Source organism: Myotis davidii, unplaced genomic scaffold (genome assembly GCF_000327345.1).
Source record: "Myotis davidii unplaced genomic scaffold, ASM32734v1 scaffold189, whole genome shotgun sequence".
NCBI lineage: Eukaryota > Metazoa > Chordata > Mammalia > Chiroptera > Vespertilionidae > Myotis > Myotis davidii.
Window position 1 is genome coordinate 490875 of NW_006383017.1, and position 13747 is coordinate 504621.

Consider the following 13747-nt stretch of genomic DNA (forward strand, 5'->3'; position numbering starts at 1 on the left):
CCGAACCAAAGGGAGGTAGTAGAACCATTGAAAGACATAGGTGAGAAGCTGGCATGCCCGTTCCGTTAAAAAGACACATCCAGTACTGGGTTCTTTGTCATGCTTCCTTGTATGTATCCCCAGAGAGCTCTTAAACGCAGGTGGTTTCTTTTTCTTTTTCTTTTCTTTTTTTTTTTTAAATATATTTTATTGATTTTTTACAGAGAGGAAGGGAGAGAGATAGAAAGTTAGAAACATCGATGAGAGAGACATCAATCAGCTGCCTCCTGCACATCTCCCACTGGGGATGTGCCCGCAACCCAGGTACATGCCCTTGACCGGAATCGAACCTGGGACCTTTCAGTCCGCAGGCCGACGCTCTATCCATTGAGCCAAACCGGTTTTGGCTTCTTTTTCTTTTTGCTTCCCTATTGCTTGAGGATGCACTCCGTAACTCTTACTACTTAGTGAATCTCGGTTCAAGCCCTATCTGAGGATTTTGATGGAAGTAACATATCTTCAGCACGGTTTAATCACTCATTGCTCATCTTTTTTTTTTTAATTTTGTTTTATTGCTTAAAGTATTACAAAGAGTATTACATATGTCTCCTTTTTTCCCCGACTTGACATTCCCCTGGCCTCCCCTACCCCCCCATTCCTCATCTTTCTTTTCCACTAAATTTAAACTGAAGTGCTGTTTTCCTGTTTCTGTGAATAGAGTAATTTCTTTGCTGTTTTTTTTAGTGCAGTCTTTACCATGTCAACATTACCAAATAGTTGTTTGATTTGTGCCTAAATAGCTATGGATAATGTTGCGAAACTTAATTTTTATTAGTTACTCAGTCAATGAAATGCATCAGTTGGCACAAAAATTATGTAGCTATAAACACATTTCTGCTTTTATGGCAGGTTGGAGGATAAGGAAGAAATATTTCTTGATGAAGATTAAAAATCAGCCAAAGGAACGGCTAGTGTTAAGCTGGGTAAGCTGGTTTTTTGTGTCAGCCTCACTTCAGGGATCTTAGATGGGTTCATGAAAACAGATATGGACAAGAGGATTATGAAATTATTTTGTGCTCCTGAGTGATGTTATAAAGGCCTCGTCAGTCCCACATCAAAGAAGCATCATTTTAAGTCACTTTGCTTATACATTTGCTTATTTGGATGTGATTATATTTGATTAACTAATAAACATTTGGGAAGAAAGAGGAATAGTTTTCTGGAACCATTTGGGGTTGGCAGTTCTGCAGTTTGTTTTAAAGAAAGTACTTGGGCATTACTTGGTCATCTTTCACTTTGGGAGTTCTAGTGATTCATGTGGTTAATGGAACTGTAAGGTTACAATTAAGTTTTGCTTTTTATAGGTTTGTATTCTATCTCTCAGAAAGGCCTTGAGGCAGCAAGACTTATGTGGTTTTCATCTTTGGTTAACATTCATATATTTGGACAAACAAAAAAGAAAGACATAAGGAATTTTTCTTTTTTTTATGACTAAAGGCAGCACCTTGACATTTCTTTCCATATTTTTAGGCTGACCTTGGCCCTGACAAATACCTGTCAGATAAAGATTTTCAGTGTCTGATCAAACTTCTGCCTTCCTGTTTGGTGAGTACAAGTCCTTCTATTCTTGGTGCTGATGACATAGTCACAGTGTTTTCTGTGGACGGAAGGCGCTGGACATACTCGAACGAATGGAGAGTTGTACTAGATTTCAGTTCAGACTGAAGTTTTCCCATAGAACACCTATGGCCAGTCCCATCGATTGGGGGCCACTTAAGTGGCATTTGTAATACATGACCCATGAAATGTGGTAATTTAAATGTAGAGTTTGTATTTTAAGCAAATATCAGAATAGGAACTAGCCACTTTGTTGTTGGTGAAGATGTTTATATCAATGGAATTAATAGATCTGTTCTAGCCTGAGAAAACGGAACTAATATGGTTTAGGTAAGCTGCATGAGAGAAAGGCAAAATAACCCTTGTGCTGGCTGAGTTACTATTCTCACAGGCTAACCAAGTGGCGTTTAGGAATCCCTGGCGTTATTTAGGCTAATACACAGTTCTGATCCAAGGCATTCGATGTAAAGAACCACATCAGTATATTTCAGAATAGATGCAGGATGTCTTCAGGAAAAGACTGCCCTGGCCAGGAAATTGAGTTAGTGTTGATGCTCTTTATCTGTGGTCTGCATGAGGATGTGGGCCCTAGAAGGATTCAGTCATGGCGTGAGCAGTGACGTTGACCTGTCCCATCTGTTGGCAAGTTTGTTTTTGAAGATAGAGTGTCTTGTCAAGCTAGCAACACCAGGCTGTTCATGAGGTGTGATGTGAAGCCAAGAGAAATGCTGTGGTCTTTGAGTTTGATTAATTGTGTGACACAGGCTGGCAGCTCTCAATTCTAAATTTCTTTTAATGGATATGCTTTTTAAAAAGAAGGTAGTGCAGACAAGTGATACATATTCATTACAGAAAAGTCAGAAAACACAGATAAGCAAAAAAAGAAAAAGGAAACTTGTTCCTATTTTCAACTAACCAGAAATGTTACTTTTCTAGAATGAATATATAGAATGAATATATATATATATATACACACACACACACACACATATTCTATAGATATTTAAAACCTGATTTAGGATTTTTTGTTCATAGTATACCTTGAACATCTTTTATTGTCAAAAAATATAGCATAATATCATTATTATTGGCTGCATAGAATTAGTATTGGCTATACCTCAGTTTACTCAGTGAATCTAGATATTTGGATCACCTCCAGTTTTTTCCTCTTAAAAAAAATCCACAGTGAACAATTTTAGTTGAATGTTTGTATCCATCCTTAATTATTTTCTTAAGATAAATAACTAGAATTAATTAATAAGTAATTATAGGGAGATATTTTGAGACTATAAATATCCCATTCTTTATCAAACCCACTAATGGTAGCATTCATTGAGATTTTCTAACCCTATTATTCTTCTTATATTTATTAGTTGGCATTGTATTGTAAGGAAGAGCTTCCTCTTGTACCCCCTCCTTTTTAAAATATATTTTTATTGATTTCTGAGAGGAAGGGAGGAGAGAGAGATGGAAACATCAATGATGAGAGAGAATCATTGATCAGCTGCCTCCTGCACACCCCCTACTGGGGATGGAGTCCACAACCCCGGTATGTGCCCTGACCTGGAATTGAACTGTGACCTCCCACTTCATAGGTTGAGGCTCAACCACTGAGCCATGTCGGCTGGGCATTGTCCCTTTTTTATTTAAATCTGTAGAGATCAAGGGTTTTTATTTATCCTTTGGGTTTCTTTTGGGGTGAGGAAATATTCTAAAATTAGAATGTGTGATAGTTGCACAACTCTGAATATACTGAAACTATTGAACTGTACACTTTAAATAGGAGAATTGGGCCGAAACCGGTTTGGCTCAGTGGATAGAGCATTAGCCTGCAGACTGAAAGGTCCCAGGTTCGATTCCGGTCAAGGGCATGTACCTGGGTTGCGGGCACATCCCCAGGGAGATGTGCAGGAGGCAGCTGATCGATGTTTCTAACTCTCTATCTCTCTCCCTTCCTCTCTGTAAAAAATCAACAAAATATTAAAACACACACACACACACAAACAAAAACCCAAAATAAAAATAAATAAATAAATAAATAAATAAATAAATAAATAGGAGAATTGGAATGCTATGTGAATAATATTTCAGTAAAGCTATTAAAATGTCACCAGCAACCATTTTTATGTGATAGTCAAGAGAAACTTCATAATCAATTACCATATTTTCCTGGGCACACCCGTTCACCCCTCTACCCACTTGACCCCTGATCTCCAAATATTTGCATAGCTCAGCTCCCTTGCATTTAAATTTTCATGGTACTTTTTTGAACTAATGGACATTGTAACACCTGGAGCCAGCTGGTTCATGTAACCAAAATTTTAGCTCATGTGCGTACTGTCCTTTCAGTCATTAATAATTTGTCTCACTCCCCACCCCACTTGGCTGACGTCAGTACCCATCTCAAGAGGACACTGTGAGTCATCACACTGTGTATTTTAGGAGAAGGACAGGAAGATTCATGCTAGCTGCTTTGGGAAATGACCAAGTTCCCCAGAATGCTGCTTCTGCATGTTTCTGCTGTCATGCCCCCTGGCTGGGCACATGCAGCAGTGTGGAATGTTGGGTAAAGCTGTGAATGAGGACACGTTTATCCTGTTCCCACCTGGCTGTCCTAGGGTTTGGCCGTATTCTTTACAGTTTATAGAGGCAGACTATTAAAATCACTATTCCAGAACTCAGACTTTCCATCCCACTTTTGCTTGAACTATGAGAACATGTATACCAAAGCAGATGCCTTCCCTGTGAAACTTAGCGCGTCAGTTACCCACTTCCTTTCGCCCTTACTGTTTATGTTCCTTCTCCATCTACAGAATGATGTACGGGTTGCTCATCTGAAAACTGGGAAATGCCATGTGTTCGGGGAATTCCCTCACAATTGTATGCAATCAGCCACCAAGATGGTCCTAGATGCTGCATAACCAGCCCCTGGTGTGAAAGGACCCACATGCCGATGCAAATAACTGTGACTTTCCTTTTTGTTTTGGCAGCATCCTTACATCTACCGGGTCACCTTTGCCACAGCTAACGAGTCCTCAGCACTGCTTATTAGGATGTTTAATGAAAAAGGCACTTTGAAGGACCTGATCTACAAGGTACTTTTAGTACAAGTTTATGGTCGGAAATAAGTTTTCAAGTCCCTTTAGAACCTGTTATGGAGACTCTATCCCTAAGGTTCAGAGGCTGAGGTTGTTATTTTAATTTTATTTGGAATTTATTTTGATTCTAATAATAAAAATTATCCAGTTTGGTTAAAAAGCATTCTTTTCCCCACATGAGGGAAGGTTTAATGATTATGACCATACCATTAGGTTAGTTTTAAAGTTGTGTCTTTCATTTAACAAAGCAATATCAAACTATCTCAAAGTTGGGGGAAAATTTTTTTTAATTAATTAATTAATTAAATTTATTTTTTAATTTGTCCTGCATTATACACTGCCTACATTTACACATCATGGTCTAGCTGAGAGTCATAATTCATGTAACAGCGAAACTCATTTGCCAAGGTCCGGGTGTGCTTTGGAATAAATTTGCACATCTTCACACCAAGAAGTTTTGTTGCCTCTTCCTCCATGACAGCACCTTCTACCTTCCCCAGCAGCTGCAGTCACTTCCTTCGCAAGGTGCAAAGCAGTTTCCTGACTGTACCAAAACTGGCTCAATTGCCAATTCTCTTCTATTCTCCCAACACTGTATTTGTTATCCCCACCTGGGTAGGCACATTGCTTCTTCTCAGCATAGAATTCCTGGAGAGCTGCTAAGGCATGGGAAGAAAGCTGGGGGACAACGTCAGCTTCCAAGTCACTCATCTCACAAACTATCCATAACCGCCACGCGTGCACAGTCGGAAAATGTTTTAAATAATAGTGAAACATTCTCACAGTATATACGACTTGGGCGTCAGCTAAGGCCAAGACAGGCACATCTTCACTGGACTAGAGAGGGAACGAGACCCAGGTCAGCCTCTTTGACCAGCTGCACGGACCACTGTACTTTCAAACCCACCTCCTGCACCCTGCACCCTCTGCTGAGCCTGCCTGTGGGGAGCCTGTGGGCAGATGGCCACTCCGCTGCTGCTCTCTCATGTGCTCTTTGTTTTTCTCCAAAGTCAAAACCAAAAGACCCCTTCCTGAAAAAGTACTGCAACCCTAAGAAGATTCAAGGCCTTGAACTCCAGCAAATAAAAACATATGGGCGGCAGATACTAGAGGTAAGAGGTGTTTAATTTTTAAGTTGCATTGGAATTTCACCCAGCATTCCAGTATTCTTTTTTTAAAAATGTACTTTTATTGATTTTTTTAGAAAGAGAGGAAAGGAGAGAGATAGAAACATTGATGAGAGAGACACATTATCGATCGGCTGCCTCCTGCATGCCCCCCACTGGGGATTAAGCCCGAAACCCCGGGCATGTGCCTGACCTCTTGGTTCATGGATGGAGGCTTAACCACTGAGCCACTCCGGTCGGGCATGGGAAGTTCTTCAGCAATTTCCAAAACAGTTCAAGTTGTCTGGTTGTTTATAAACTGATGGCATTGCCATATTTTATCCCAAAAAGCAAATATTTGAGACAAAAACTAATTTTGAGCTACGAAATTCCAAAAAGCTTCGCTGTTGGAATCTTGTCTGACTTTTAAGGACTTACCTATGTGGGCACCAACCTTTGTGTTATTTTGGTTGATCTTTATCTGTGTGCCAAGATTTTTTTTAATGTTTTTATTGATTTCAGAGAGAGAGAGAGAGAGAGAAGCATCACTGATGAGAGTATCGTAGATTGGCTGCCCCTGCACGCCCCCTACTGGGGATCGAGCCCACATCCCGAGCATGTGCCCTGTTCGGGAATCAAACCTCAACCTCCTGGTTCAAAGGTTGACACTCAACCACCGAGTCACGCTGGCTGAGCTGTACCAAGATTCTTGATTTTGTTATAGCATGTATATAACCGTGTGGCTCCCTTACACAAGTGCCATTAGCATGAAAAGCCTTTCCCACATCACATCAGAGCAGTGTTCTCCAAGCTCTTTGGTTGTGCAATCCTATCAGCAAATACAGTGTAAGCATAACTCCCTAGTGTTGTATATATTTAACTGTTATATTCATGTACTACTATTAACATACTTTGTACATTATACTTTAAGAATGAGATTAGAAACAAGACAAATGGAGACATTGTAATAGTTTTCTTATTTCTCAATGGGTTGTCCTGGGCACCTTTACTACTAGGCGAGCCTCTGTTATTAGGTGGCAGCTGAGAAGGTTGTTTCATTGTGTTGGAGTCTGTCATGTGCTTCTGTTAATGAGCAGCCAAGTGTATTCTTAGGTGAGATTGGACCAGAGATGCTTCCCGTTCAGCCCCTTTTCCTGAACAACTGGCCGGAGCACTGACTCGCTAGCTTTACTCCTCTAGGAGGAGGGTCCAGACCAGGGGTGGGCAAACTTTTTGACTCGAGGGCCACAACGGGTTCTTAAACTGGACCGGAGGGCTGGAACAAAAGCATGGATGGAGTGTTTGTGTGAACTAATATAAATTCAAAGTAAACATCATTACATAAAAGGGTACGGTCTTTTAATATAAATTCAATGTAAACATCATTACATAAAAGGATACGGTCTTTTTTTTTTTAGTTTTATTCATTTCAAACGGCCCGAGCGCGGGCCGTAGTTTGCCCACGGCTAGTCTAGACTCTGCCCTGAAGGGGGCTTGGCCTGTTGGGATGAGAAAGTGCTTAAATAGAGGCCTTTGGCAGAAAGCTGTAACCCCAGACAGACGCAGCTCTTCTCTGTTCTCTGGGCAGGAGGGAGCGCGGCATTGCGCCTCACAGCTGGAAAGCACTCACAGCTGGAGAGCACTGACAGCTGCTGCCCCAGAGAAGTGGATGGAGGGGGCAGTTTTCTCTAGGAATCTCCCCAGCGAAGGGTCAGACTTTGTTTCAAAATGTATTGACTTAAAAAGCAAAGTTGAACCTATCTTATATCTGAAGGAGCTGGGGGGAAATGTAACCTGTCCATATTTTGTAAAAGGTGCTCAAGTTTCTACATGACAAGGGATTCCCTTATGGGCATCTGCACGCCTCCAACGTGATGCTGGATGGGGACACTTGTCGGCTGCTGGACCTTGAGAATTCCCTATTGGGCCTTCCTTCCTTCTACCGGTCTTACTTCTCACAATTCAGGAAAATCAATGTAAGTTGCTGAAAGTATTGAAACAGCAGGTGTTTTGAGGTAGAAATTATCCCCATGGCCAGACCCCCTGACCTGCCCATGTAAGAAAAATGCATGAAGCGGTGCAAGGTGCCTGTGGCCTGTTTCCCCCACAGAGCACCGCTGTATCTGCAAGAGGCTGAGCTGAAGCAGTAGGTGGGACAAGGAGGGGCAAGGATCCCTGATTGGAAGACCATGGAGGGCGGGACCGAGACATTTGGTCAGAGCAATGCCTTATGAGCTTTCACAGGCTTTGGAGTTGCGTCTTCACCACCCACCAGGAGTGGAGTCCCCCCGGGCCTGTTTCTCAGGGGGAGCGGAGGGCGGGGGCACTGGGCTCACAAAGCCAAACTGAGCAGGGACATGCCGCTCCCTCTTTCCTTCCACAGACGTTGGAGAGTGTGGACGTGCACTGCTTTGGCCACTTACTGTATGAAATGACCTACGGACGGCCTCCGGACGCGGTGCCTGTAGACTCCTTCCCTCCGGCCCCGTCTATGGCTGTGGGTCAGTATGGGGTTGGGAGGGGTCTTCTGGGCCCTGGTCGTCTGCAGAGCTACTCACCCCCTTTCTAGAGTCCAGGAAAGACCCAGAGGAAGTTGCCATGCTCCACAGCCAGAAATTCTTATCCAATTTGAAAGCTAACCAGTTCCGAGTCATTTACTTACATGCTTTTCACTGAGATTTCAGATGGCTTGTCCATTTGTCAGGCTCTCTGAGTCAGGGGCATTTTTGTACCGGGCATTAGACTCTTGATAGCACGAGCTTGTAAAGAGAGGTGTGGCCAGACTAAGTCTGATCTGGAGACAGAAGCCAGGATCAGGCTATTTGAAGCCATTCTTGAGGGCTCGGGCAGGTGTCAGGGGTCAGACCAGGGCTGGAGTGTACCCTCCAGGAGCAGGGGGGCCATGGGTGGCTACCTGGGCAGTGGGAGCCTAGCAGGCCCAGAGCTAGGAAAGGCAGACAGGAAAGCAGACACTGGCAGTTGAATTCAGGAGCTCTCTCTCCCAGCATTACCTGAGGGGCTGAGGAGAGCTGGGGACCAGCAGAGGCAGTGTTAGGAAGGAGGGATGGAGGAGCCGATAAAGACTCACCAGGCATCCTCTCATCCCCTCCACAGCCCGCTCAGAACACACTGCTGGAGCACAGAGGGGAGGGCAGGGTAGCTCCTGGACCACGGAGCCTCGAGGTGTGTGAGTCAGCCCTCCACCAACTGCTAGTTTTGTGTTAAGTGAGTTGGTTCAAGACTCTTGCATCAGGAGAACAGGCGCTGAGACTGCTGTGTTGAGTCTGCACAGCTGAAACTGAACAGGGACCCGAGTGGGAAAATCTGGCTGCTTGTTGATGTCAGCCAAGGTGTCGGGTGATGAGGCATCAGCAATCGGCATTTTGCGTGCTGGTTTTGATTAAAAGCAGGCAGCCAGCAAAATGTCTTTCGAGCTCAGAGTTCTTACTTCTGTTTAGTGTTTACTTCTCTTTTCAGAGAGCAGTTTTAGGAATGATATCGCGAATCCTTCCTCCCATTGTCTTTGAAGCATATTTGGCTCTCGGTCGGCATGTGGTTTCTAAACCGCTTAGTTGAGTCATCGGCAGCCAGTGCGGCCAGTGTCCCCTCCCCACGTCCCCCATCTGTCTGCGAGGAGAGTTTTGACGCTGTCCCGATCAGCCTGCAGACAGTTGTTGCAAAGCGGTGTCAAACTTTTCATCACCCAGTGGTTTGCCAGCGTGTTCTGTGGAACTAAAGTGTGTATCTGTTCATTTCAAGTGGCCGTGTTGGAGTCTACGCTGTCTTGTGAAGCCTGTAAAAATGGCATGCCTACCGTCTCCCGGCTCTTACAGATGCCGTAAGTGAATCCCACGCCTTGGTTATGTGCATGACCGGGTGGACACCGACCGCTCACCCAAGCGCCTGGTGCTCCAGCTAAGGCTCAGTTGTGGTCCTTGCTGACAGTCCCTTGCAGCATGATATCATGACCTTTCCTTGTGACCTCTGTGCTGCCTCAGGCTGACTGCTCTCCTTTGACACCCTCGTTTTCGTGGCTCTCCCTGTCGGTGTTAGCGTTGTGTGTGTGTCCGTGTGGCAGACCCCCACTTGGAGGGCCCCTCATGCGGCTGTCCTTCAGGAGCCTGTTTCGGGCACCACTGGGCCCCAGCTGTGGCTACTTCACGAGCCACTGGCCTTGGGGTCAGCCCTCTGTGAGGAGGGCAGGGTGTCTCTGGCCGCCCGTCTACTTGTTTGTTCGTTTTCTCACTGGGTGATGTTTACTAAACATCTGACAGGGACCCGGCACTGTGCCAGGGTGTACAGCTCAGAAGACATTCACCCTTACGCAGGTGTGAATAGATAATTGGGGTGGTTGAAATAGAGCTTCGGGCCTTTCCTTTAGGTACATTTTCTGTCCCTTCGTGGAGAGGCATCAGGGTGGTTAAGAAAGTGTGTCACACCTGTAAGCCCTTCCTTGTTTCACCATCCCCACCCAGCTTTAATGAACATTCTCTCCCCTGCCCTCCCTCTCTCTCTCTCTCTCTCTCTCTCGCTCTGTGTGTCTGAGATTAGACGCACCTGGGGTGGACCCAACCTCACCACTTCTATCTGGGTGACCTTGGGCAAGTTCCCTAACCTCTGGAAACTCAGTTTCCTCATCTGTACAATGGGGATAATAATAGTCCCCATTTCACAGGGTTATTAAGAGGGTTTAATGAGACGATGCCTGGTACCATGCCTGGCACTTACTAAGTGCTTATTAAATGTTAGTTGTGGTTACTATTGATTCAGCTTCTATTTTATGAGCGTCACATGCCATGTGATACCCCCAGTGCTTGGGTGCTTGGTCTGTGTCAGCTTGTTGTAAAAGGATCAAATGTGCTGAAGAAGCATTAATGGGAACCAGGCAGGGGACAGTGAGAGGTGCACACAGCGGAGTCCCTAGGGTAGCGGGAAGTTCAAGTTCTTTTTAAAAATATATATATTTTATTGATTTTTTTTTTACAGAGAGGAAGGGAGAGGGATAGAGAGTTAGAAACATCAACGAGAAACATCGATCAGCTGCCTCCTGCACACCCCCTACTGGGAATGTGCCCGCAACCAAAGTACAAGCCCTTGACCGGAATCGAACCTGGGACCCTTGAGTCCACAGGCTGACACTCTATCCACTGAGCCAAGCCGGTCAGGACAAGTTCAAGTTCTTATAGCGGGTCTGCTAGAGCCCAGGCACGTGCCAGGCCCTGGGGACACCGTGAGGAACAGCATCCTATGTCCCTGTCCCGTGGATGTGACAGCCACCGTTAACAACAGTGTGAACATGGGGAAATAGATCCAGATAGGGAAGCAAAACAGTTCTCCCTGGCTTTCAGGACAAAACGCATTTGTAGTTGGCAACAGCCTGTAACCATGTTAATTTACTTGGGTTTGCATTTCCTCCCATCCTCCAGTTGTAGTGAGTCAAATAGTATTCCCTGAGTTAAGTCTGTCTGCCCTGTGGGCTTCAGCCTTGAGAATGGCACTCGGGGAGGTGTGCGCTGTGCCAGCTGAGCTGTGTTGTCTGGAAGCACAGGGACCAGGGCCTTGGTGGGGAAAGGTTCGCCTGCCAGCTCTCCTTGCCACATGGTTCCTGATGTGAAAGGGGAACTGGTCAGGGAAAAGCCTCCCTCACAGACCTCCGGGCGCTGCCCAGCCAACTTCCACTCTCCGACCTGTTTTAGCCAAAACAGTTCAGAATTCCTCAGGCTACAGTTTTTAATACATAGTTTTGAAGAGAGAGTAGATTTACTCTAAAAGCTGCTATTTCTTTTTAAGAGAGCGAGAAACACTACTTTTCTTAGAAGAAAATGGTTTTCTCGTTAGATTCTAATCAGAACAATTCCTTTCTACTTAGTTGCATGTTTTTATGTTAATGAGTTCTAGAATAAAGTTTATCTTCTGGGACTAAAGATAGGAGGGGGACAGTTATTTTATCTAGAAATATCTACTGCGTATATTAAAGTGTAAATTAACTTACTGTACAGCATGAAGGGGTTAACCTCCCGTATGCAACTGACCCAGTGCCCTAGAAACGAGTGGGGGTTTCCCAAGGCTCCCTGGGTGCCCGTGGACGTTTGGAGCGTGTTGATAAGCATGAAATGGTGGGTTGGGCCAGGCCTGGGGGATGTGGGGCTTCGTGGCTACAGATGTCTTGTTCTGCTTTGATCATCTTCTGCGAGTGCACCTGTTTTAAGTAAGATTTTGTTTTTTCCTTCTCCTTACAGATTGTTCAGTGATGTTTTACTAACCACTTCTGAAAAGCCACAGTTTAAGGTAAAGCAAATCATATCATGCTTTGGTTTATGATGTAAGTTGACTTTGAAAGTTAGCACTTTTTTTCATTAAAACAGAGAAGGCTAGTACTTACAATAAGGAAACTTTGAAAACAATCTAAATGTCCTACAATTAGGGAGTAATTTAATGATTCATACTGCATCTAGTTGATAAAGTATTTATATCTAGTAAAAGTGAAGTTTATTAAGACATCGCAGTAGCATGGAAAATGATTATTATTTGGGCCAAGGGGGGGAAGGATGTAAATACAGTTATAAAAAATGCCTGCAGCCTGGAAGGGGGTGTCCTGGGAAGTGGTGTGTGTGCTGTGGAGCGAGGGGGCGCTTTGGAACCCCAAACACCAGGTTGATGCCTTGCTTTGCTTTTTAAATACCAGCCGTTTATCTAAGGAGGGTTTCTCAGCCACGGCATCTGACGTATTGGGCCAGGTAGTCATTGTTATAGGGGCTGTCCTGTGCTTGTAGGATATCAAGCACCATCCCTGTCCTGTACCCACTGGGTGTGAGTAGTACTCCCCCTGCACCCCGCACACTGTGACTACCAAAAACGCCTCCAGTCCTGGCCAGGTCCCTCAGTTGGTGGGAGCGTCGTCCCGCACACCAAAAGGTGTCGGGTTAGATTCCTGGTCAGGGCACATACCTAGGTTGCCAGTTTGATCCCCAATCGAGGCACATATAGGAGGCAACTGATCAATGTCTCTCTCTCCCACCCTCCCTCCCTCTCTCTAAAATCAATAAACATATCCTCGGGTTGCCAGAGAGGAATGCCTGTGACATGCCAGATGTCCCCTGAAAGGGGAGGGGACAAAACCACCCCCATTGGAGAGTCACCTTTGGGTCTGCATTTACTCAGTGTGGGGCTGATGGGTAATGCCGTTTACTGTCATTGGACAACAGGCCATCTACGTGAACACCCAGTTTAGGGCCTGGCGTCCGCAGTGCTCACTGTTAGTGTCGTCTTAGGTAGTAGAATGAAGGGGAATTCTCTCCCCTTTATAGTCCCCAAGAATATGTAATACTCTTATGATGAAATTAAACTTAGAAAAAAAGAAAAACCCCAAAACAAGGTGGGGTCAGAAGACTATGTAGGTGACAGGCGGTTTCCTCTCTCTCCTTTTTTACCAGTTAGAGGAGTTCTGACAATAATAGCTGCTTTAGACCTGAAGTAGGAAATAAAAACATTTAAATTTATCTCTTTATTGAGTCTCCTCAGAAAATGTATTCAGCCTTGTGAATAACTGTGCTCTCCCCCGGCCCTGATGGTCCAGCCCAAAGATTACATCAGACCTCACTCTTCCCCTAAGCCAGAGACAGTATGATTTTAAAAGCCAACGTTTATTCCCTGTAATGCATTTCCTTTCGGGAAAGACACACAAGAAACGGTGACATTGGTTGGTTGCCTCCAAGGAGGGGACTAGGTGGGAGACTTTACTGTGTATACACCCTTTTATATGTACTTGTGAAGCATATGACTGTCTTACCTACTTAAAACTGGTTTTAAGTTTATATTTTTTAAAGAATAATAGACATAAAAAGCATGACCTGGGTGTCTGTTTTCCAGGCCTGAGCTCTCATGGTTTGAAAACTAATAAATTCAGAAATGAGAGGCTCAGAAGCTTCCCAGGCCATTAAGAGTATC

At 44.5% G+C, this 13747-nt stretch overlaps 1 protein-coding gene across 1 annotated transcript in view; it reads left to right on the plus strand.

Moving 5' to 3' along the window:
- Nucleotides 1-13747, plus strand: part of PXK (PX domain containing serine/threonine kinase like) — a 52532-nt gene that overhangs the window by 18763 nt on the left and 20022 nt on the right. Inside the window, 10 exon segments of the mRNA XM_015558216.1 lie at nucleotides 1-10; nucleotides 12-40; nucleotides 889-962; nucleotides 1510-1584; nucleotides 4587-4691; nucleotides 5705-5806; nucleotides 7615-7776; nucleotides 8184-8301; nucleotides 9560-9638; nucleotides 12040-12088. The exon segment at nucleotides 1-10 is cut by the window's left edge and continues 60 nt beyond it. Of these exon segments, the coding sequence (XP_015413702.1) occupies nucleotides 1-10; nucleotides 12-40; nucleotides 889-962; nucleotides 1510-1584; nucleotides 4587-4691; nucleotides 5705-5806; nucleotides 7615-7776; nucleotides 8184-8301; nucleotides 9560-9638; nucleotides 12040-12088 (803 nt within the window).